Source organism: Sus scrofa, chromosome 3, assembly GCF_054392235.1.
Source record: "Sus scrofa isolate SSC_HxYL_T2T_F1_AM1 chromosome 3, Sscrofa_HxYL_maternal_Yorkshire_Landrace_v2.0, whole genome shotgun sequence".
In the NCBI taxonomy this organism is placed as follows: Eukaryota; Metazoa; Chordata; class Mammalia; order Artiodactyla; family Suidae; genus Sus; species Sus scrofa.
Window position 1 is genome coordinate 23,436,435 of NC_139385.1, and position 24,731 is coordinate 23,461,165.

Below are 24,731 nucleotides of genomic sequence, written 5' to 3' on the forward strand. Positions count from 1 at the left end.
TTTAATAAGAAACATTTTATTTCATAAAACACAACATAGAGATGAATACTGAACACGTAGAACATATAGATAAAACTAAAGGATAAAACAAGGGACACACAATTAAACAACAGAGATTACACTAAGTGAGGTGTCCTAGGAGGTGAGCATTGAGTGAGGCTTCTGCTGTGCTTGTCTATGTGGAGGTCCTGATGGTATGGAGGTTGTGAGACAGGCTGGGGGTGTCCACATCCAGGCTGTCACTGGTGTCGGACTGACAATCTGTAACACAAAGGTGATCATTTGGGGACAATACTGCTATTTATTTATTTATTTATAAAAAAGCTTTGGCTACTCTCTCAGCATGCACAATTTCCTGGGCCAGGGATGGAACCCATGCCATACCTGTGACCAGAGACAGCAGGGACAAGCCAGAGCCTTACCCCGCTGAGCCACAAGGCAACTCCACAACACTGCTTTTTTTAAATGTAATAAAACAAGTTGTTTATGTTATTTAATGACAAAATTGAAGAAAAAAACAAAAGGAACAGAAGTAACATAAATCCTACCTGGCAACCCATCCCAAATGAGCACTGCAATGGAGTGCCACCTCATGCTGCTTTAGTGTGACTTGGACACGTATAGTATCTACAGAAGCTCCAGCGCAGATTGTGAAATGGGGCCATAAGGTGACCCAGACCTTGCAAGGGGGCTGCAGAGGCTGAGGGACCCCAAGGGCTCAGGTACCTCCTAGGCAAGCAGGGATCCTGCAGCTTCCCAACATGATACCAGGACCATGAAGAGTCCATAGGGATGCAGAGCAGGGACAGGTGAGTTCCCTGCTCACAGAGCAGCAGGTGTCTGGGTCTTCTTCACCCTTTTCCCAGAAGTCCTGAGACTGGACAGGTCAGGGCTACTCCTCCATTGCCTCACATCACCTGGTGATTCCCTGGGGGTGGGGGGAGGAGGCTCCCTGGTAACTTCAGGGGATGGGGATTGGCACTGCAGGGATGGGTCCTGCAGAGGATGTTGGACCACTCCAGTGGGGCTCTTCAAAAAGAACACACTGGGAAGAGCCCCTAGTGAGTTATGCACTTGATGGCCCTACAGTGCCCCTCTGACTAGCAACCTCAGGGGCTCCTGGGATGGGGATGTGTTGCTTGGAAGGTGTGCTCATGGCATCCTCTGGATGGATTAATACCCTCCTCTTTTCTCCACTTCGTGGTCACACTCAAGGGTGGCCACACAGTTTTGTCTGGCTTTCTGAAAAACCAAAAGAAAGTTGGGCATGCTGCGGAGAACAGGCGCATCTGTCTCCTCACCTTTGCACCCCCGGTCTGCCACATTGACACTGGTTCTTCCTAGGTGTGCTCATCATCAGCATCGGAAGCTGTCCCCCCAAATGTTTTTCTTAAACGCATGAACAGGGAGCGTTTTGGTGTCTGGAAGGAAAAGTACAGTCCCTGAGACCAAATCCATCATGGTAAGTATCATAAAAGGATGGAGAGAGGAGGTGGTAAAGACTTACAAGGAAGAGTCTGTGGGTGACAAAAAGAGAGGAAAACATAAAGATGTGAAAGAGGAAACAGATTACCTTATGACCCTGACAGTTGTGGTCAGAATTCTCATTATCTGCCATGTAGTGTTCTGTGTCCAGGGGCAGCCACCAGGTTGGGGAGGCCATGGGAAAGGAAAGGGGTGATTTAGAATCAAGATGGAACCTCAGGACCATGATGCTGCAGGGAGCTCAGTCTCGGGCCCCTTTCTGTCCTCGCCTCCATGGACCTCCCAGGGCCTCAGCTGGTTCACATCTACAGTGGAGAAGGTCTCTGATCCCCAAGATCCTGCTGCAGCCCTCTGCTTCCCTCAATGTGACTTGGAATAAGACCTGTGTCTTCCTGCCTCACACACAGGCTGCCTCTGTCCCCATGCACCTCAGGGCACACCCTGGCCTTCCTCCAGCACCCCAGCTTCCGACTCCCTCCTTCCTCATTTCTCTCCTCTAATTACTGCTCATTTCCTTCCTCCAATGAGGGCAGGGTGGAAGAAGGGCCATGGCTATGTTGCCTCTCTCCAGGCAGTTAGCCAATCCATGCCACCCAGGGAGTTCCTGGCATGGATGGGCCTGATCCTGTGCTGGCACCTGGGGGAGGGAAGGACAAAAACCTCCACACAACCAGGACTCCCTTATTACCTGGGGTGACCTGAGGTATCTGGCAGAAGCTTATTGCTCACAACACCACCCTGACTTTCCCAGCTCCTCAGAGAGGATAAAAGCACAATCAGAGGTGAAGGAATATATCCAAATTCCTTGCCCCAAAATGAGGCAACAGGCATCTACATAACACAGGGTGCCTGCCAGGATTTTGCCCTGAGACTTGGAAGGACAAGGAGGGATGAGAGCTGGTCAGGCCTGAGGAGAGGACACGGTGTGCACATGACTGGGGTGTGGGGATCAGGGCCAGGGCTGCCTGGATGAGCGGTGGATTCTCAGGCAACCAGGGGTCCCAGGCCCTGCTGCCCTGAGCCTCTGTCCTGGGCCTGGTCAAGCCCAGGAGACCAGGTGTGTGGGTCTGTGAGAGCAAGTGTGCAGAGAAGCCCAGCCTCCCCTTCACACATTCCTCTAGACTTCCTTCTGGTGGGGAGGGTCCCCAGGCAGGTGGACGTGGAGCCCTCTCTCAAACATGATGTGTGCATCAGCACATCAGCCTTGTGTGAGCTGTCCAGTCTGAGATGACCTTAAGGAGGCTGAAGCACATCCGTGATCCCAGAGGATGTGCTCCACAAGCCATCCTTCCCTGGGAGTGCCTTCACATGAGGAAGAAAGAGCAATGGGATCCTGAAAGTGCAGACAGAGTATACTTCTCATCCACCACCAGACACTCCCTCCAAGAACTTGGGTCTCCAGTGTCAAGTGACTCTCAGAGTATTGTGCCCCATCAGCTTATGGCTGTCATAGGTGAATTTAAAAACAAAGCCAAAATCTGCTGCAAGGGATCCCCTCCAGCGGGGAACCTGAATCCGAGCTTTCACCTTTGGCAGTGTTGTTCCTACCTGAATTTTCATCAGTGTTGCTACCAACGCTCTTCACAATCAATTCTGCAGAAACATAAACATGAGCAATGACATTATAAGAAAAGTTGCCCCACCCATTTCTCCCCTTCCCCTTCACCTAATGCTGCCTTCCAAGGCACCCCACTAGTCCTCTCCAGATTCTCACATCTCCCCTGGGCTCTGTGGAGCAACAGTCCTTCAGCAAGACATTGATCATGGTTTTAAACCTTCAAGAAAGCAAGATGCTGGGAGAAGCACCTGTCAATCTCTCACTTCCGCAGGTCCATTACAGCTCTCCCCCTCAAGTTGGCTAACTAGAAACCCCAACATTTACAGGCACACTTGAAATATGGCTAGTGTGATCAAGCCATTGGGTGTTATGTGTGTGTGTGTGTGATTATTTTAATTGCTTGTGTTAACCACAATTTGAACTAAGTTAAAAATAACCTGGCACTTCTGGCTAGTGGGTACCACAGTGGACGGAGCAGCTCTAAGAGCTTGCAAGATGAAGAAGAGGCAAACAACCACCCTCACCTCACTGTTCCTTCATTCAGGGAACCTGGACATCCAGAGGGGATCTTTCATTTGCAGGTTATCTTGGGCACTTGGACCCATGCTAGGCGTTGTGAGAGTCCTTGGGGACACTCAAACAACAGTGTCAACACTCTGACCTGGGAGGAACTCCCAGAAGGGCACCCCATTTTTTGCTAGTAGAGAGGCGCATGGCTCAGGGCACCGGTGCTGGACAGAATGGGCAGACGGGAGAGAGGGTTGTGTCACTCTTTTCATGAGCACATCCTTCTCACCCCTGAGCCTGGAAGACCCAAGGAAGGCAGTGGCACCCCTTTATGGAGTGAACAATTTGTACACTGAAAACTACAGATCATGGCTGAAAGAAATTAAAGAAGGTGCAAGTGCTTGGAACGACACACCATGTTCCTAGACTGGATGGTTTAATGTTGTCGACATTTCTCTGCTACTGAAAATGAAGTACACATAAACTGCAACCACTCACAAAACCTCATGCCATTTTTTGAGACTTGGAAAAGAAAATCCTAAAATACAAGTAGAACCCCAAAGAACCCAAAATAAAAAAATGATCTTGACAGCAAAGAATAAAAATGGAGATGTCCCAATCCCCAGATTCAAAACACACTGCAAAGCCATGGCAGCAAAAAAGTCTACCCCTAGCATCTAAACAGGAAGACAGACCAATGATCCATAAGACAAGGACCTAAAAATAAACTCACACATGTATGGCCAAATGATCACTGCCCAGGTTCTATGATTCCCCAGTCAAAAAAGTATAGTCTCCTTAACAATCGACAGAATGAAAAGGCAATCTATAGGGTGGGAGGAAATACTTGCAGATATTGCTTCTGAATAAGGGACCCAAATCCCAAAAATATAAGAAACTAACACTCAATTAAAACAAAACAAAACACACACACACACACACAAAACAAAAAACAGAAGACTGTGGGATAATAGCTGAGTTTAAAAATGGGTAAACACCTTGAGAAGATTATAACCCCATAGAAGCTATGACAGTGATCAAATATATGTGAAAATGTATGTTGCGCTCAACTTGGACTCTGTGGTTAAGAGATGCAAGCAATTGCTTTGGGAGCAGATAAGCAATGAGATCCCACTGGATAGGACAGGGCAAAATAACTAGTCACTTATGAAGGAAAAAATTAAAAGCACTAAAAAAAAAAACACTATGGAAGGGCTGATTTCCATGAAAAGTATGCTAATAAATGGATTCAAAAAACACTGCTCTTAAAGAAAATCCAATATAGAAGAACTGACAGCACTGAAAGCTTACCATTAAAAACAGCCACTATCATTCACATCATGGTTGTTCTCCAAGCTTCATTTTCTACATGGTGTGTGCAGCATATGCCCTGATTAAATGTATAACCACACTAACAAGAATCTTACAACAAGAGGGACTTACTTCATGGAGAGAAACAGAGGGGGCACTGAGTCCTTCTCACCCAGATGGGCAGCGAGTTTGTACAATGGTGCCAGACACCAGGCTAAGGATGAGGGTGCACTACTCTGAGGTCTCACTTGCAACATCGCCTGGGTGTGTGCTACCTAGGGTGGCCAAACGTAAGAATGACAGTGACACTGTCCAATACAAGACGATGCCTCTCCGATTCCCGTCTGCTTTGGCTGTGTTGAAGCAATGACAGCAGCACTGGCAGGGACCTTTTAAAATGCACAGCATCGACAGGACCTCTGGAGACCCTGGTCTTCCCGAGCAAAGACACAGAGCAGAGGCCCTCCCCGCTCCATGCTCCCCATGAATGATCAAATCCTGTCTGAGGGATAGGTGCAGGTCAGGGGTCCAGAGCAGACCCATGGATAACCCAGCCTGGGTCCCACTTTGGCTTTTCCACGTAGGTGGTCAAGAGCTTAGGACATGTGGCTCTGCACCATCTCCACCTGAGCAACAGGAAAATTAAGCCAACTTGGGAACAGTGCTGGTGATGGGAGAATGCGTGAATGTAGACAAGCTTGCAGAAGGGATGGAGTTTGTGTTAGGGAAATTTGATGATTGTCTTGTCCATGTAAATATGAAAAATATCTCATGAGGAAACATACCACATGTGCTCACACATGGACCTCGCTCCTTGTCCCTCATAACATGTAACAACCCAAGGCATCAACATGATAGACTTGTGTCCAGGGCATGGACATCTTGGGCATCACTATGAGTGGCAAAAAGCTGCATGCTCTACACCCCCAACTCTCTTTCCAAAAGGACCCCAGGATCTGGAGGCTCTGCAACCAATGCCAGCAAGAAAGCCCCACATTCTACTACACCCAGATTGTTCGTCACTGGAGTGATGATCTCTGAATACACACCGCTGCTGTTAGTCTTCTCCTTCGTCGACTAGAGAAAAGAAAACAGTGTGAGAATCTAAGCTTTGTGGGCTCTATGGACAAAGGACATTTCACTGTATTTCTTTTCTCAGAAAACCAAATGGAAACTTCCCTTGAGTCCGTGGTCCCAAAGAAAACAGAGAGGTCATCCATCTGTGAGAAAGGCTTCAAAATTTCCTGGAAGACCTCTCAAGACTATTTTGACCAAAAATTACAAAATTCTCTTTCAAGGAGGGTAATACTCTGTGGAGAAAATGATCTGAACCACACATGCAGTTTGTAACTGATGCTATCATATTGAAAAATCTCCTTTTCAATCAGTCATTCATTTGGAAAGGCATTCAGTCAAAAATCACCCAACCCAGGAAAAAAGTAAGTCTCCACACTTTGAACATTATAGACTTTCATGCTTGAATTTGCTTGAAAACAAGGAGGAAATGAAGTTATGCTTTGATCTCAGATAATAAAAGGCACTTACTGTGGAGAAAGATGACGACTCTTCCAAAATTACTGAGAGTTTTCCTAGGAATACATAGAGTAAGGGTCACAATATTGGTAATGCTGCTCAGGAATTATTCAGGCAGCATTGTTGGGGAGTGGTGTGTGAACACAGGGAGGGAGGGGAAGGATGGGAGATTATTAAGTATGGGCCCTCGTGCTGTTGGCCGACCACTCCAGTGGGATGAGGCTGGCCAAGGGGAGGTTCCTTGACATAATGAGAAGGGGAGCTTTAAGCTTCCTAGCTAAAGCCAACACAATCAACTCAATGTAGGCCATTTGAAAAAAGGTAAATTCCAAATTCATGTTCTGCGGACCTCCCACTGTGGCTCAGTGTGTTAAGGACACAAAGCTGTCTCCGTGAGGATGCAGGTTCACTCCCTAGCTTCCCTCAGGGGCTTAAGGATCCAGGGTTGCTGCATGCTGCAGTGTAGTGTGCACATGTGGCCTGGATCCGGTGTTGCCATGTCTGGGTACAGCTCTGAGTCGATCCCTACCCTGGGAACTTCCGTATGCCACAGGTGTGGCCGTAAACACATAGCATAACAAAACAAAAATAATTCATGCTACGTTTCAAGGACAGAGTCCAATGACTCCTCCAGCCTATTTTACATCCCAGGGCGATTCCCACTACTTCTTGAAAGGTTACAAGACCATTTCATCTCCACACATTCACATGCCCTGCTTCTGTTCAGCATCTCTTCTCCTTGATTATTTTTTTTACTTCCTTTTGCGTGATGACACAGATATAATATTTGTCCTTTGCACAATTGTTAACCATACAGTCCCGTAGCCTTTTTGACTTCCACATGCTTTAGTACCCATCAACCCTACCTACACCCACACCTTTGTCATCATGCCCGACATGACCCATCATAACTCACCTTCCCCTTGCCGCCAGGCCCTGGTAATTTCTACTTCTGTTAATAGGAATTTGCCTACACAAGCAGAATTACATGATATTTGTCTTGCTGTGCCTGCCTCATTTCACTCACCACAATAGATTTTTGTATTATCTGGTCCACCCCTACTCTAACATATTTCGAGCTTTAATGCCACTCTGTGGCTAAAGAGTAGCTCATTCGGAGTATCTTTTGCATTTCATTTTGCCAGTCATCTCATTCATCATCACATTCATCAAAGCCATTTGTGTACTGCCCATCTTTGGACTCCTGGGAGAAATACGCCAGGGAGCATTCGGGTATGGATTTCTCTGTGCTACAGTGGTGAGAAATCACATTGCGCATCTGTCAAAGAGCAGAGCTTATAAGAACACCAAGTATGACTCCCAAGGCAAACTATAGATGTTTCATTAATAAAAAGGTATCCACAGTGTTCCACTAATTGTAATAAAGGTACCACCAATGGCTGGACCTGGAGTGGTGGGATTTAGGAACCGTCTGTGTCATTTGACTTCTTTGTCCACACAATCCAGGTCTAAACAATGTCTAATAATTGAAAGACATCTGGAAACATGGTCTCCCTGAGGGAGACATATCAGCTAATGTCCAATAGCCAGTTATCATCTACACCCTAGCTAGACATCATCTTCACTCTTAACCATCAACCAGCTATTGAGATTTCAAAGTAGTTTTATTTCCACAAGTATTACACCACCACCTGACCAAGTATGTTTCAATTTGGACACACACACACACAGGATATCACATAATACTTCCTCGTTCATTCGTATACAGGGGACATGAAAGAAAACTTGTCCTTGCATGCACTTAATGAGAAAATCTCGATGAGCTTGACCCACCTGTTGGGTGTAACTGCTTGCGGCGCCAGTAGAAAAAACTTCCGACACAGCCAGAGGTTGATACTTCTGCCACCGCAGGAGGGTTTCCTCCAGTTGGGAAGCAGCATGCTAGGCAATGTATCAGAACAGGGAGGACAGTTGACATCTTGCTGTCAGAAGACCATAGGGAAATTCATACTCGTTTATTCCATTTTATCTTTTGGTCCCCTGGCTCACCAGCTGCCCAGGAGTGCTGCCTGGATCAAAGTCAGACTTAGAAGGATCATGCAGTTTAAAACAACCGAAAGACAGGAGTTTGGAACAAATGCCTTTGTTTAACTGAGACCTTCTAGAAACACAGGAAAGTAGAGTGATCGTGCCTAATGGTCTGGTTCAAACACATTTAGAAGAATCATGAACCTGGGGAAAGGGTTGTAGATCCCTAAGGGCCTCGATGCCCTGTTCTAAGAGGTGGAAAGATTCTTCTAAATGTGTTTGAACTGGTCTTCTGGCTGACTTTTAGTACGATGTTATGAGGACGACTTCATGAAGTACGGGTAACATTTTAGAAAAAGGAAGGACGGGTGCCTCGTCAATGCTCCGTATGTGTTCATCCTTGAGTGGTGGCAAGAGTAAGCTAGACACTCAGTGGTGGTTGAAGCCAGAGAGGGTAAATGGATGCCTCAAGTCAGGAAGGGTGGAAGCTTATGCCCCAGCATCTTCATGGGATCGATGCTGTGCAGCTGATGGACAGTATCTATTTTCATCTCCTCTGATACTCAGTCCTGTTGCAGGTGAGGAAGTGCAAACAGGACCGACATGAGGAGTAACGAAGTGGCAGTCCAAGGGTCACAACAATGACGAGTGATGAATCTGAGGCAGGTGGACCAGACATATTAATTAACACAACAAAGGTGGAAGTTATAACTCTATAGATAGCTCAGAGTGGTAGAAATGACAAGAAATATCTAAGAAGAAAAATGCATGTGAAAAAGTGAGTGAGCCCATTTGAAGGAACAGCCACCAGGGGATCAATGTAAACTCACCTTTGGAACAGCAATTGAGATTGCCCATTCCTAAAGCATGAGCCGTGAAGTGAGAGCTTCGCACTGGCCACCACATACGAACCTCTCAGGCCACAGAGTGACAGTCTGACCATGAGGCAAGAAGTGCATAAGCACATTACCATGGTGATGTGTCATCATACAACTCTCAGGGGGAAGTCAACCCTGCACAAGATGGGTCCAACTGCTTCTGGCAGAAAGCGTGTTTCCGTGGAAAAGCTTGGCTTCTCAGAGGAAGCTTTTCATTTCCAAAATTGAATCCCAGGCTCCCACATAACTCTCTGATTAAGAAAATAATTTTCTGTGAGAGAGAATGACCTGCCCCCCAGGAGGAGTTGAGAGCAAACCCTGCAGGGGGGAGAGCCAAAAAGCCAGCAGGTGGAGAACTTAAAGAAGTCCCATTACTGTTTCAATGATCATACCCCTCCATTTCTACTCTTCCTGAGTCACCAGACATTTGCAGATCAAACCATTTCAAAATGTGAGATTCACGCTTATTATAACCAGGGTGAATATTTTCATCTTTCATTTCGACTGCTATTCTGCAGTGCCCTATTCAGGTTTTCTCCTCACAAAAACTAATATATTTTTTTATTTTTTTAATATTTTCTTTTTTTTTAATCTTTTTTGCTATTTCTTCTTGGGCCGTTCCCGCAGCATATGGGGGTTCCCAGGCTAGGGGTCTATTGGAGCTGTAGCCACCAGCCTACGCCATAGCCACAGCAACGCCAGATATGAGCCGCATCTGCAACCTACACCACAGCTCAAGGCAACGCCGGATCGTTAACCCACTGAACAAGGGCAGGGACCGAACCCGCAACCTCATGGTTCCTAGTCGGATTCATCAACCACTGCGCCACGACGGGAAGTCCAAAAGTAATATTTTTGATGCATATTAAAAATAATTTTCCAATTTGTCACATGCTTGTATCTTGCTACAGTTACTTGTACATACAACCTGAGGAGAGTTTTTCATTTGCCGAAAAAAAAAAAGAAATTAAGAGAGAGAGAGAGAGAGAGAGAAAGAAAGAAAGAAAGAAAGAGAAAGAAAGAAAGAAAGAATGAAAGAAAATCAGTAATTATTTTTGTAATTTCTGGCTTTGAGAAAGGAAAGGAGGAAGAATATTATGACTTTTATTCATACTAAGGATTAAAGACGCCCTGAAGAAAAGCTTTTACTACTTAGGAACATAAGTATGGGGCTTTTGAGACAAATTTTTCTATTAAACACTTGTGACTATGTCTAAACATGCATGTCAAAGGGCCAATCAGTTTTTTAGGAAGCGGATACAACTTTTCCCCTAGAAGTTATGGACAGCCAGAAATATCCCAGTCCATTCCCAAAGTGAGCAGAATGTTTTATAAAGCACGCACGGTAATGTGTGTCTCAAATAGAGATCTCAGAACATATTGGATGTGAGCGTGATGGTGCACCAATGATTCATCCATTTAAACAGCTTAGATGTACGGTACAAAGTGCCTACTTATCCCAAAAGGAACTGGTAGGTGTTTGCTGGCAAAGAGGGGCACGTTCAGTTTGTGATTAAAAGAAACTTGTAAATGTCCAACTCTTGATTTTGGTAGTGGAGAATTCACTGAGTTTGGATATAGAGTCAGTTTGCCAGGTAGATTAGGCATTCCTTTGACCAAGCCACACAGTGGTTTATTTATTTGTGTGTGTGTGTGGTGGGGGGAGAGGAGGGAATCTTCCTCTAGTTGATTCCACAAATGTTTTTAAAAGTTGGTGACTAATAGTAATGATGCATCAAGACAAATGATGTAAAAATGATGGAACAGGGCCAACTTGGAGACAATCACTGCTACATGCATCGTATCATGAACAGCCTAACCAAATCCCACTGCCTATAAGTAGCATAAGCTACTGTGCTTATGGCGTGCATCTTTGTGTTCCCTCCTAAGCGGAGGCTATGTTGGAATGCCAACATCCAGTGGGATGGTACCGGGAGGTGGGGCCTTTGGGAGGCAATTAGTTTATGAGGGTGCAGTCCCTCTAGGAAGAAGAGAGCTCTCCCCTTTTCCTCTTTGTTCTTTTTTAGTTTTTGTCATGTGAGGACGCATGGGAAAAAGGACCCTGTGTAAATCAGAAACAAAGAAGACAAAACAAGGAGAGGCGGCAGACAAGGTGATGGAGAAGGGGCCTGGAGTGCACACGGGTAGCTGCAGAGGACCAAGGAACAGGAGGAAGGCTGCCCTCCCCAGGCTTGCAAGGAGACACCTCCCCCAGTGTTCACTCCAGGGAAGGGGACGGCCTTCCTCTTAGCCACTCAAGCAGGGGTCCAAGGAAGAACCCAAAGCATTAACTATCTAGGGACCAACCTGAGCCAGGAGCTGCAAGACCTCTACACCGAGAGCAATAAAACATGACTCAAGGAAGTTGAAGAGGAGTCAAAGAAGGGGAGAGATAGTCCATGCTCCTGGCTTGGAAAAATGAATATCCTAAAAATGGCCATTCTACGCAAAGCAATCTACAGATTCAATGCCATCCCCACCTGTGATAGTTTTCACAGAAGTAGAACAAAACCATCCAAACATTTACACGGAACCAAAACAGGCCCAGAATGGCCAAGGCAATCCTGAGGAACAAAAACCAGGCAGGAGGCACACCTCTCCCAGACTTTGGTCAATATTACAAAGCTACAGTAAGCAAGACAGTGTGGTAAAGGTACCAAAACCGACACACAGACCATTGGAACAGAATGCAGAACCCAGAAATAACCCCCAAACCGACGGTCAATTATTCTTCAACTGAGGGGGCAAGAATGTAAAATGGGGAAAAGACAGTCTGTTCAGCGAGTGGTGCTGGGAAGCTGGACAGCCACATGAAAATCCATGAAACTGGAAAACACCCTCAAACCGTGCACAAAGAGAAACTCAAAACGGCTTAAAGACTGAAACGTAAGACAAGACACCATCAAACTCCTGGAGGAGAATGTCCGCAAAACATTCTCTGACATCAAAGCATTTCTGTAGGTCACACTGAGTGCAAGGAAAAAGAAACCAAAGCAGAACTAAACAAATGAGTCCTAATCAAGCCCATAAGCCCTTGCACAGCAAAGGAACTCATAAAAACTAACACAGCCTATGGAATGGGAGAAAATAGTTTCAAGTGATGCAACTGACATCAGCCTAACATCTAAAACACACACACACACACACACACACACACACACACACAAATCAAGACACTTCCAACACAACAGCAAAAACAAACAACAACCCATTTGAAAAATGGGCAAGAGAACTGAACAGACAGTTACCCAAGGAAGATAGACAGCCAGCCAACAGGCACATCAAAACATGCTCAACATCATGAATGATTAGAACAAGGCATATCAAGGCTACGAAGAAGGACCACCTCACACCTGTCAGAATGGCCATCATTAGTAAGTCTAGAAATAACAAATGCTGGAGAGGGTGTGGAGAAGAGGGAACCCTCCCTCCTACCCTGTTGGTAGGAATGTAGCTTGGTACAACCGCTATGGAAAACACCATGCAGGTACCTTGGAAAACTAAATGTAGAACTAGCATGTGACCCAGCAATCCCACTCTTGGGCGAATATGGGGACAAGACTTGCCTTGAACAAGATACATGCACCCATGGATGTTTACATACAGTGCTGAATGTCCATTGCAGCACTCCTCACACTAGCCAAGACATGGAAACAACCTAAATGTCCATCGACAGGTGAATGGGTTAGGAGGAGGTGGGATAGATACACAATGGGATACTCCTCAGCCATAAAAGGAAGGAATAGTGCCATTTGCACCAAAGTGGGTGGAACTAGAGACGCTCACACTAAGCAAAGTCCCTCAGAAAGAGAAACACCAATCCCGTACGATAGCACTTATACCTGGACTCTAATACACAGCACAAATGATCCTTTCCACGGAATAGAAACTCAAGGACTTGGAGAAGGGACTTGTGCTTGCCAACAGGGACAGGGAGGGAGTGGGATGGACTGGGCCTCTGGGCTTAAGGGATGCAAACCATTGCATCTGGACTGGATAAGCAATGAGAGCCCACTGGATTGCACAGGGAACAATATCCAGTCACTCACGAAGGAACGTGATAGAGGATAATGGGAGAAAATGTATGCATGCCTGTGTGTATGTGCACGTGCACACGCACGTGTGTGCACCTGTGCGTGACAGGATCACTTTCCTGCACCGTAGAAATTAACAGAAAAATTTAAACCTAGTATAATGGAAAAAATAAAAAATCATTTAAAAAGTTAAAACTTTACTGGAGGGATAATTTCTAGGAAAAGTATGCTAATGAAAGGATTCACAATACATTGATCTTAAAATCAAAAATAGAAGACATGACAATGCTCTAATCCAACCATTAATAGCAGCCACTATCCATCCCATGACAGTTTTTCTGCAGGCTTCATTTTGTGCGTGGGCCCTGAACAAAAGGATGTCCACACTCACAAGAGCCTTACAACAAGAGGGGCTTACTTCATGGAGAGAAACACAGAGGGAGCACGGAGTCCTTCTCACCCAGATGGGCAGCGAGTTTGTACAATGGTGCCGGACACCAGGCTAAGGATGAGGGTGCACTCTGAGCTCTCACTTGCAACATCGCCTGGGTGTGTGCTACCTAGGGTGGCCAAACGTAAGAATGACAGTGACACCGTCCAATACAAGACGACGCCTCTCCGATTCCCATCTGCTTTGGCCGTGTTGAAGCAATGACAGCAGCACTGGCAGGGACCTTTTAAAATGCACAGCATCAACAGGACCTCTGGAGACCCTGGTCTTCCCGGGCATAGACACAGAGCAGGGGCCCTCCCCGCTCCGTGCTCCCCATGAATGATCAAATCCTGGCTGAGGGAGAGGCGCAAGGCAGGGCTCCAGAGCATCCCCATAGGGAACCCAGCCTGGGTCCCACTTTGGCTTTTCCACGTAGGAGGTCAAGAGCTTGGGCCAACGGTCTCTGCCCCATTGGGAACAGTGGCGGTGAGGGATGAGTGCATGCCTGTAGAGGTGGTATGCGGAGGTGATGGGATGTGTCTTAAGGAAAGTTGAGAGGTGTATTTTCTGTATAAATAGGAGCGAGCTCATGAGGAAACAGATGCTTACACCACATGTGCGCACACATGGACCTCACTCCCTGTCCCTCCTAATGTGTCACAACCCAAGGAATCAACACAAGAGACTTGTGTCCAGGGCATGTACCACCAGGGCATCACTCTGACCGGGAAAGAGCTGCCTGCTCAACATCCCAGACGACCCCCTTTCCAAAAGCATCCCAGGATCTGGCCACTCTCCAACCAATGCCAGCAAGGAAGACCCACCTTCTTCTTCAACTTCAACCTGATTGTTCGTCACTGGAGTCGTGATCTCTGACGTCACTGCATTATCATTAGTCGTTTCACTGGTCATCATCTAGTGCAAGAAAACAGTGTGAGATCTCAGCTTCCTGGTCTCTATGGACACAAGAATTGTCATGGTCTTTCTGTCCATCAAAACCCAAAAGGGAAACACGCCTCGAGTCCATGGTCCCAAAGAGAACACAGAGGTCATCCTGGACAGAGGCTTCAAATCTCCGTGGAGGAATTCTTATGTGTACTTTGACACCAAATCACCAAAATCTCTTGCAAGGAGGGCAATTCTCTGCTGATAACACTGCTCTCAGCCATACTTCCAGTTTCTAAAGGCTATTGTCATTTTTTCAATCAGTCACACATTGGGAGAGACATTCAGTCAACATGCATCCAACCCAGGAAAAATGTAGGTCTCCACTGATTTGAACAGTGTAGACTTTCATAGTTGAAATTGGTAGACAAAAGGAGGAAATTGGAGTTCCCGTCTTGGCACAGTGGAACCAAAACTGACTAGAAAGCATGAGGTTGCGGGTTTGATCCCTGGACTCGCTCAGTGGGTTAAGGGTCTGGTGTTGCCATGCGCTGTGGTGTAGGTCACCGACTCGGCTCACATCGAGATTTGCTGTGGCTGTAGGGTACGCTGGCAGCCGTAGTTCTGATTAGATCCCTAGCCTGAGACACTCCATATGCTGAGGGTGTGGCCCTGAGAGAGAGAGAGAGAGAGAGAGAGAGAGAGAAGCAACAAGAAAAAAGAAAAATTGAGGAAATGAAGTTATGCTTTGATCTCAGATAATAAAAGGCACTTACGATGGAGCCAGTTGGAGCCTCTGTTTCTCCTGTGATGCTGGGCAGCTCTGCCTGGAATTCCTCCATTTTTTCTAGGAGGACACAGATGAAGGGTCATGATATTGGTGATGCTGCTCAGGAATTATTCAGGCAGCATTGTTGGGGAGTGGTGTGTGAACACAGGGAGGGAGGGGAAGGATGGGAGATTATTAAGTATGGGCCCTCGTGCTGTTGGCCGACCACTCCAGTGGGATGAGGCTGGCCAAGGGGAGGTTCCTTGACATAATGAGAAGGGGAGCTTTAAGCTTCCTAGCTAAAGCCAACACAATCAACTCAATGTAGGCCATTTGAAAAAAGGTAAATTCCAAATTCATGTTCTGCGGACCTCCCACTGTGGCTCAGTGTGTTAAGGACACAAAGCTGTCTCCGTGAGGATGCAGGTTCACTCCCTAGCTTCCCTCAGGGGCTTAAGGATCCAGGGTTGCTGCATGCTGCAGTGTAGTGTGCACATGTGGCCTGGATCCGGTGTTGCCATGTCTGGGTACAGCTCTGAGTCGATCCCTACCCTGGGAACTTCCGTATGCCACAGGTGTGGCCGTAAACACATAGCATAACAAAACAAAAATAATTCATGCTACGTTTCAAGGACAGAGTCCAATGACTCCTCCAGCCTATTTTACATCCCAGGGCGATTCCCACTACTTCTTGAAAGGTTACAAGACCATTTCATCTCCACACATTCACATGCCCTGCTTCTGTTCAGCATCTCTTCTCCTTGATTATTTTTTTTACTTCCTTTTGCGTGATGACACAGATATAATATTTGTCCTTTGCACAATTGTTAACCATACAGTCCCGTAGCCTTTTTGACTTCCACATGCTTTAGTACCCATCAACCCTACCTACACCCACACCTTTGTCATCATGCCCGACATGACCCATCATAACTCACCTTCCCCTTGCCGCCAGGCCCTGGTAATTTCTACTTCTGTTAATAGGAATTTGCCTACACAAGCAGAATTACATGATATTTGTCTTGCTGTGCCTGCCTCATTTCACTCACCACAATAGATTTTTGTATTATCTGGTCCACCCCTACTCTAACATATTTCGAGCTTTAATGCCACTCTGTGGCTAAAGAGTAGCTCATTCGGAGTATCTTTTGCATTTCATTTTGCCAGTCATCTCATTCATCATCACATTCATCAAAGCCTTTTGTATACTGCCCATCTTTGGACCCCTGGGAGAAATACGCCAGGGAGCATTCGGGTATGGATTTCTCTGTGCTACAGTGGTGAGAAATCACATTGCGCATCTGTCAAAGAGCAGAGCTTATAAGAACACCAAGTATGACTCCCAAGGCAAACTATAGATGTTTCATTAATAAAAAGGTATCCACAGTGTTCCACTAATTGTAATAAAGGTACCACCAATGGCTGGACCTGGAGTGGTGGGATTTAGGAACCGTCTGTGTCATTTGACTTCTTTGTCCACACAATCCAGGTCTAAACAATGTCTAATAATTGAAAGACATCTGGAAACATGGTCTCCCTGAGGGAGACATATCAGCTAATGTCCAAAAGCCAGTTATCATCTACACCCTAGCTAGACATCATCTTCACTCTTAACCATCAACCAGCTATTGAGATTTCAAAGTAGTTTTATTTCCACAAGTATTACACCACCACCTGACCAAGTATGTTTCAATTTGGCCACACACACACACACACACACACACACACACACACACACACACACACAGGATATCACATAATACTTCCTCGTTCATTCATATACAGGGGACATGAAAGAAAACTTATCCTTGCATGCACTTAATGAGAAAATCTCCATGTACCTGGCCCACCTGCTGGGTGTAACTGCTTGTGGCACCGGGAGTATAACTTTCTGATGCAACCAGAGGTTGATCTTTGTGACTTCTGTCCATTGTTTCTTTGAATCTGGAAGCAGCATCCTATGCAATCTATCAGAACAGGGAGGACAGTTGACATCTTGCTGTCAGAAGACCATAGGGAAATTCATACTCGTTTATTCCATTTTATCTTTTGGTCCCCTGGCTCACCAGCTGCCCAGGAGTGCTGCCTGGATCAAAGTCAGACTTAGAAGGATCATGCAGTTTAAAACAACCGAAAGACAGGAGTTTGGAACAAATGCCTTTGTTTAACTGAGACCTTCTAGAAACACAGGAAAGTAGAGTGATCGTGCCTAATGGTCTGGTTCAAACACATTTAGAAGAATCATGAACCTGGGGAAAGGGTTGTAGATCCCTAAGGGCCTCGATGCCCTGTTCTAAGAGGTGGAAAGATTCTTCTAAATGTGTTTGAACTGGTCTTCTGGCTGACTTTTAGTACGATGTTATGAGGACGACTTCATGAAGTACGGGTAACATTTTAGAAAAAGGAAGGACGGGTGCCTCGTCAATGCTCCGTATGTGTTCATCCTTGAGTGGTGGCAAGAGTAAGCTAGACACTCAGTGGTGGTTGAAGCCAGAGAGGGTAAATGGATGCCTCAAGTCAGGAAGGGTGGAAGCTTATGCCCCAGCATCTTCATGGGATCGATGCTGTGCAGCTGATGGACAGTATCTATTTTCATCTCCTCTGATACTCAGTCCTGTTGCAGGTGAGGAAGTGCAAACAGGACCGACATGAGGAGTAACGAAGTGGCAGTCCAAGGGTCACAACAATGACGAGTGATGAATCTGAGGCAGGTGGACCAGACATATTAATTAACACAACAAAGGTGGAAGTTATAACTCTATAGATAGCTCAGAGTGGTAGAAATGACAAGAAATATCTAAGAAGAAAAATGCATGTGAAAAAGTGAGTGAGCCCATTTGAAGGAACAGCCACCAGGGGATCAATGTAAACTCACCTTTGGAACAGCAATTGAGATTGCCCATTCCTAAAGCATGAGCCGTGAAGTGAGAGCTTCGCACTGGCCACCACATACGAACCTCTCAGGCCACAGAGTGACAGTCTGACCATGAGGCAAGAAGTGCATAAGCACATTACCATGGTGATGTGTCATCATACAACTCTCAGGGGGAAGTCAACCCTGCACAAGATGGGTCCAACTGCTTCTGGCAGAAAGCGTGTTTCCGTGGAAAAGCTTGGCTTCTCAGAGGAAGCTTTTCATTTCCAAAATTGAATCCCAGGCTCCCACATAACTCTCTGATTAAGAAAATAATTTTCTGTGAGAGAGAATGACCTGCCCCCCAGGAGGAGTTGAGAGCAAACCCTGCAGGGGGGAGAGCCAAAAAGCCAGCAGGTGGAGAACTTAAAGAAGTCCCATTACTGTTTCAATGATCATACCCCTCCATTTCTACTCTTCCTGAGTCACCAGACATTTGCAGATCAAACCATTTCAAAATGTGAGATTCACGCTTATTATAACCAGGGTGAATATTTTCATCTTTCATTTCGACTGCTATTCTGCAGTGCCCTATTCAGGTTTTCTCCTCACAAAAACTAATATATTTTTTTATTTTTTTAATATTTTCTTTTTTTTTAATCTTTTTTGCTATTTCTTCTTGGGCCGTTCCCGCAGCATATGGGGGTTCCCAGGCTAGGGGTCTATTGGAGCTGTAGCCACCAGCCTACGCCATAGCCACAGCAACGCCAGATATGAGCCGCATCTGCAACCTACACCACAGCTCAAGGCAACGCCGGATCGTTAACCCACTGAACAAGGGCAGGGACCGAACCCGCAACCTCATGGTTCCTAGTCGGATTCATCAACCACTGCGCCACGATGGGAAGTCCAAAAGTAATATTTTTGATGCATATTAAAAATAATTTTCCAATTTGTCACATGCTTGTATCTTGCTACAGTTACTTGTACATACAACCTGAGGAGAGTTTTTCATTTGCCGGAAAAAAAAAAGAAATTAAGAGAGAGAGAGAGAGAGAGAGAGAGAGAGAGAAAGAAAGAAAGAGAAAGAAAGAAAGAATGAAAGAAAATCAGTAATTATTTTTGTAATTTCTGGCTTTGAGAAAGGAAAGGAGGAAGAATATTATGACTTTTATTCATACTAAGGATTAAAGACGCCCTGAAGAAAAGCTTTTACTACTTAGGAACATAAGTATGGGGCTTTTGAGACAAATTTTTCTATTAAACACTTGTGACTATGTCTAAACATGCATGTCAAAGGGCCAATCAGTTTTTTAGGAAGCGGATACAACTTTTCCCCTAGAAGTTATGGACAGCCAGAAATATCCCAGTCCATTCCCAAAGTGAGCAGAATGTTTTATAAAGCACGCACGGTAATGTGTGTCTCAAATAGAGATCTCAGAACATATTGGATGTGAGCGTGATGGTGCACCAATGATTCATCCATTTAAACAGCTTAGATGTACGGTACAAAGTGCCTACTTATCCCAAAAGGAACTGGTAGGTGTTTGCTGGCAAAGAGGGGCACGTTCAGTTTGTGATTAAAAGAAACTTGTAAATGTCCAACTCTTGATTTTGGTAGTGGAGAATTCACTGAGTTTGGATATAGAGTCAGTTTGCCAGGTAGATTAGGCATTCCTTTGACCAAGCCACACAGTGGTTTATTTATTTGTGTGTGTGTGTGGTGGGGGGAGAGGAGGGAATCTTCCTCTAGTTGATTCCACAAATGTTTTTAAAAGTTGGTGACTAATAGTAATGATGCATCAAGACAAATGATGTAAAAATGATGGAACAGGGCCAACTTGGAGACAATCACTGCTACATGCATCGTATCATGAACAGCCTAACCAAATCCCACTGCCTATAAGTAGCATAAGCTACTGTGCTTATGGCGTGCATCTTTGTGTTCCCTCCTAAGCGGAGGCTATGTTGGAATGCCAACATCCAGTGGGATGGTACCGGGAGGTGGGGCCTTTGGGAGGCAATTAGTTTATGAGGGTGCAGTCCCTCTAGGAAGAAGAGAGCTCTCCCCTTTTCCTCTTTGTTCTTTTTTAGTTTTTGTCATGTGAGGACGCATGGGAAAAAGGACCCTGTGTAAATCAGAAACAAAGAAGACAAAACAAGGAGAGGCGGCAGACAAGGTGATGGAGAAGGGGCCTGGAGTGCACACGGGTAGCTGCAGAGGACCAAGGAACAGGAGGAAGGCTGCCCTCCCCAGGCTTGCAAGGAGACACCTCCCCCAGTGTTCACTCCAGGGAAGGGGACGGCCTTCCTCTTAGCCACTCAAGCAGGGGTCCAAGGAAGAACCCAAAGCATTAACTATCTAGGGACCAACCTGAGCCAGGAGCTGCAAGACCTCTACACCGAGAGCAATAAAACATGACTCAAGGAAGTTGAAGAGGAGTCAAAGAAGGGGAGAGATAGTCCATGCTCCTGGCTTGGAAAAATGAATATCCTAAAAATGGCCATTCTACGCAAAGCAATCTACAGATTCAATGCCATCCCCACCTGTGATAGTTTTCACAGAAGTAGAACAAAACCATCCAAACATTTACACGGAACCAAAACAGGCCCAGAATGGCCAAGGCAATCCTGAGGAACAAAAACCAGGCAGGAGGCACACCTCTCCCAGACTTTGGTCAATATTACAAAGCTACAGTAAGCAAGACAGTGTGGTAAAGGTACCAAAACCGACACACAGACCATTGGAACAGAATGCAGAACCCAGAAATAACCCCCAAACCGACGGTCAATTATTCTTCAACTGAGGGGGCAAGAATGTAAAATGGGGAAAAGACAGTCTGTTCAGCGAGTGGTGCTGGGAAGCTGGACAGCCACATGAAAATCCATGAAACTGGAAAACACCCTCAAACCGTGCACAAAGAGAAACTCAAAACGGCTTAAAGACTGAAACGTAAGACAAGACACCATCAAACTCCTGGAGGAGAATGTCCGCAAAACATTCTCTGACATCAAAGCATTTCTGTAGGTCACACTGAGTGCAAGGAAAAAGAAACCAAAGCAGAACTAAACAAATGAGTCCTAATCAAGCCCATAAGCCCTTGCACAGCAAAGGAACTCATAAAAACTAACACAGCCTATGGAATGGGAGAAAATAGTTTCAAGTGATGCAACTGACATCAGCCTAACATCTAAAACACACACACACACACACACACACACACACACACACACAAATCAAGACACTTCCAACACAACAGCAAAAACAAACAACAACCCATTTGAAAAATGGGCAAGAGAACTGAACAGACAGTTACCCAAGGAAGATAGACAGCCAGCCAACAGGCACATCAAAACATGCTCAACATCATGAATGATTAGAACAAGGCATATCAAGGCTACGAAGAAGGACCACCTCACACCTGTCAGAATGGCCATCATTAGTAAGTCTAGAAATAACAAATGCTGGAGAGGGTGTGGAGAAGAGGGAACCCTCCCTCCTACCCTGTTGGTAGGAATGTAGCTTGGTACAACCGCTATGGAAAACACCATGCAGGTACCTTGGAAAACTAAATGTAGAACTAGCATGTGACCCAGCAATCCCACTCTTGGGCGAATATGGGGACAAGACTTGCCTTGAACAAGATACATGCACCCATGGATGTTTACATACAGTGCTGAATGTCCATTGCAGCACTCCTCACACTAGCCAAGACATGGAAACAACCTAAATGTCCATCGACAGGTGAATGGGTTAGGAGGAGGTGGGATAGATACACAATGGGATACTCCTCAGCCATAAAAGGAAGGAATAGTGCCATTTGCACCAAAGTGGGTGGAACTAGAGACGCTCACACTAAGCAAAGTCCCTCAGAAAGAGAAACACCAATCCCGTACGATAGCACTTATACCTGGACTCTAATACACAGCACAAATGATCCTTTCCACGGAATAGAAACTCAAGGACTTGGAGAAGGGACTTGTGCTTGCCAACAGGGACAGGGAGGGAGTGGGATGGACTGGGCCTCTGGGCTTAAGGGATGCAAACCATTGCATCTGGACTGGATAAGCAATGAGAGCCCACTGGATTGCACAGGGAACAATATCCAGTCACTCACGAAGGAACGTGATAGAGGATAATGGGAGAAAATGTATGCATGCCTGTGTGTATGTGCACGTGCACACGCACGTGTGTGCACCTGTGCGTGACAGGATCACTTTCCTGCACCGTAGAAATTAACAGAAAAATTTAAACCTAGTATAATGGAAAAAATAAAAAATCATTTAAAAAGTTAAAACTTTACTGGAGGGATAATTTCTAGGAAAAGTATGCTAATGAAAGGATTCACAATACATTGATCTTAAAATCAAAAATAGAAGACATGACAATGCTCTAATCCAACCATTAATAGCAGCCACTATCCATCCCATGACAGTTTTTCTGCAGGCTTCATTTTGTGCGTGGGCCCTGAACAAAAGGATGTCCACACTCACAAGAGCCTTACAACAAGAGGGGCTTACTTCATGGAGAGAAACACAGAGGGAGCACGGAGTCCTTCTCACCCAGATGGGCAGCGAGTTTGTACAATGGTGCCGGACACCAGGCTAAGGATGAGGGTGCACTCTGAGCTCTCACTTGCAACATCGCCTGGGTGTGTGCTACCTAGGGTGGCCAAACGTAAGAATGACAGTGACACCGTCCAATACAAGACGACGCCTCTCCGATTCCCATCTGCTTTGGCCGTGTTGAAGCAATGACAGCAGCACTGGCAGGGACCTTTTAAAATGCACAGCATCAACAGGACCTCTGGAGACCCTGGTCTTCCCGGGCATAGACACAGAGCAGGGGCCCTCCCCGCTCCGTGCTCCCCATGAATGATCAAATCCTGGCTGAGGGAGAGGCGCAAGGCAGGGCTCCAGAGCATCCCCATAGGGAACCCAGCCTGGGTCCCACTTTGGCTTTTCCACGTAGGAGGTCAAGAGCTTGGGCCAACGGTCTCTGCCCCATTGGGAACAGTGGCGGTGAGGGATGAGTGCATGCCTGTAGAGGTGGTATGCGGAGGTGATGGGATGTGTCTTAAGGAAAGTTGAGAGGTGTATTTTCTGTATAAATAGGAGCGAGCTCATGAGGAAACAGATGCTTACACCACATGTGCGCACACATGGACCTCACTCCCTGTCCCTCCTAATGTGTCACAACCCAAGGAATCAACACAAGAGACTTGTGTCCAGGGCATGTACCACCAGGGCATCACTCTGACCGGGAAAGAGCTGCCTGCTCAACATCCCAGACGACCCCCTTTCCAAAAGCATCCCAGGATCTGGCCACTCTCCAACCAATGCCAGCAAGGAAGACCCACCTTCTTCTTCAACTTCAACCTGATTGTTCGTCACTGGAGTCGTGATCTCTGACGTCACTGCATTATCATTAGTCGTTTCACTGGTCATCATCTAGTGCAAGAAAACAGTGTGAGATCTCAGCTTCCTGGTCTCTATGGACACAAGAATTGTCATGGTCTTTCTGTCCATCAAAACCCAAAAGGGAAACACGCCTCGAGTCCATGGTCCCAAAGAGAACACAGAGGTCATCCTGGACAGAGGCTTCAAATCTCCGTGGAGGAATTCTTATGTGTACTTTGACACCAAATCACCAAAATCTCTTGCAAGGAGGGCAATTCTCTGCTGATAACACTGCTCTCAGCCATACTTCCAGTTTCTAAAGGCTATTGTCATTTTTTCAATCAGTCACACATTGGGAGAGACATTCAGTCAACATGCATCCAACCCAGGAAAAATGTAGGTCTCCACTGATTTGAACAGTGTAGACTTTCATAGTTGAAATTGGTAGACAAAAGGAGGAAATTGGAGTTCCCGTCTTGGCACAGTGGAACCAAAACTGACTAGAAAGCATGAGGTTGCGGGTTTGATCCCTGGACTCGCTCAGTGGGTTAAGGGTCTGGTGTTGCCATGCGCTGTGGTGTAGGTCACCGACTCGGCTCACATCGAGATTTGCTGTGGCTGTAGGGTACGCTGGCAGCCGTAGTTCTGATTAGATCCCTAGCCTGAGACACTCCATATGCTGAGGGTGTGGCCCTGAGAGAGAGAGAGAGAGAGAGAGAGAGAGAGAGAGAGAAGCAACAAGAAAAAAGAAAAATTGAGGAAATGAAGTTATGCTTTGATCTCAGATAATAAAAGGCACTTACGATGGAGCCAGTTGGAGCCTCTGTTTCTCCTGTGATGCTGGGCAGCTCTGCCTGGAATTCCTCCATTTTTTCTAGGAGGACACAGATGAAGGGTCATGATATTGGTGATGCTGCTCAGGAATTATTCAGGCAGCATTGTTGGGGAGTGGTGTGTGAACACAGGGAGGGAGGGGAAGGATGGGAGATTATTAAGTATGGGCCCTCGTGCTGTTGGCCGACCACTCCAGTGGGATGAGGCTGGCCAAGGGGAGGTTCCTTGACATAATGAGAAGGGGAGCTTTAAGCTTCCTAG

General features: G+C 46.0%; 1 protein-coding gene across 4 annotated transcripts in view; it reads right to left on the reverse strand.

Moving 5' to 3' along the window:
- The window catches only part of LOC146404473 (uncharacterized), a 47,779-nt gene continuing 23,048 nt past the window's right edge, over positions 1-24,731 (reverse strand). For 2 of the 4 annotated variants that reach the window (XM_085017263.1, XM_085017261.1), the window contains 10 exons: positions 17,224-17,349; positions 15,390-15,460; positions 14,553-14,643; positions 8,189-8,296; positions 6,407-6,450; positions 5,911-5,938; positions 3,034-3,078; positions 1,574-1,626; positions 1,302-1,421; positions 1-261 (listed from right to left, as the gene is read on the reverse strand). In XM_085017263.1, coding sequence (XP_084873389.1) covers positions 1,341-1,421; positions 1,574-1,626; positions 3,034-3,078; positions 5,911-5,938; positions 6,407-6,450; positions 8,189-8,296; positions 14,553-14,643; positions 15,390-15,460; positions 17,224-17,349 — 647 coding nt within the window. In that variant the 3' untranslated portion in view covers positions 1-261; positions 1,302-1,340. The remainder of the gene's footprint in view (positions 262-1,301; positions 1,422-1,573; positions 1,627-3,033; positions 3,079-5,910; positions 5,939-6,406; positions 6,451-8,188; positions 8,297-14,552; positions 14,644-15,389; positions 15,461-17,223; positions 17,350-24,731) is intronic. The other 2 variants (XM_085017262.1, XM_085017264.1) reach the window with 1 other exon arrangement.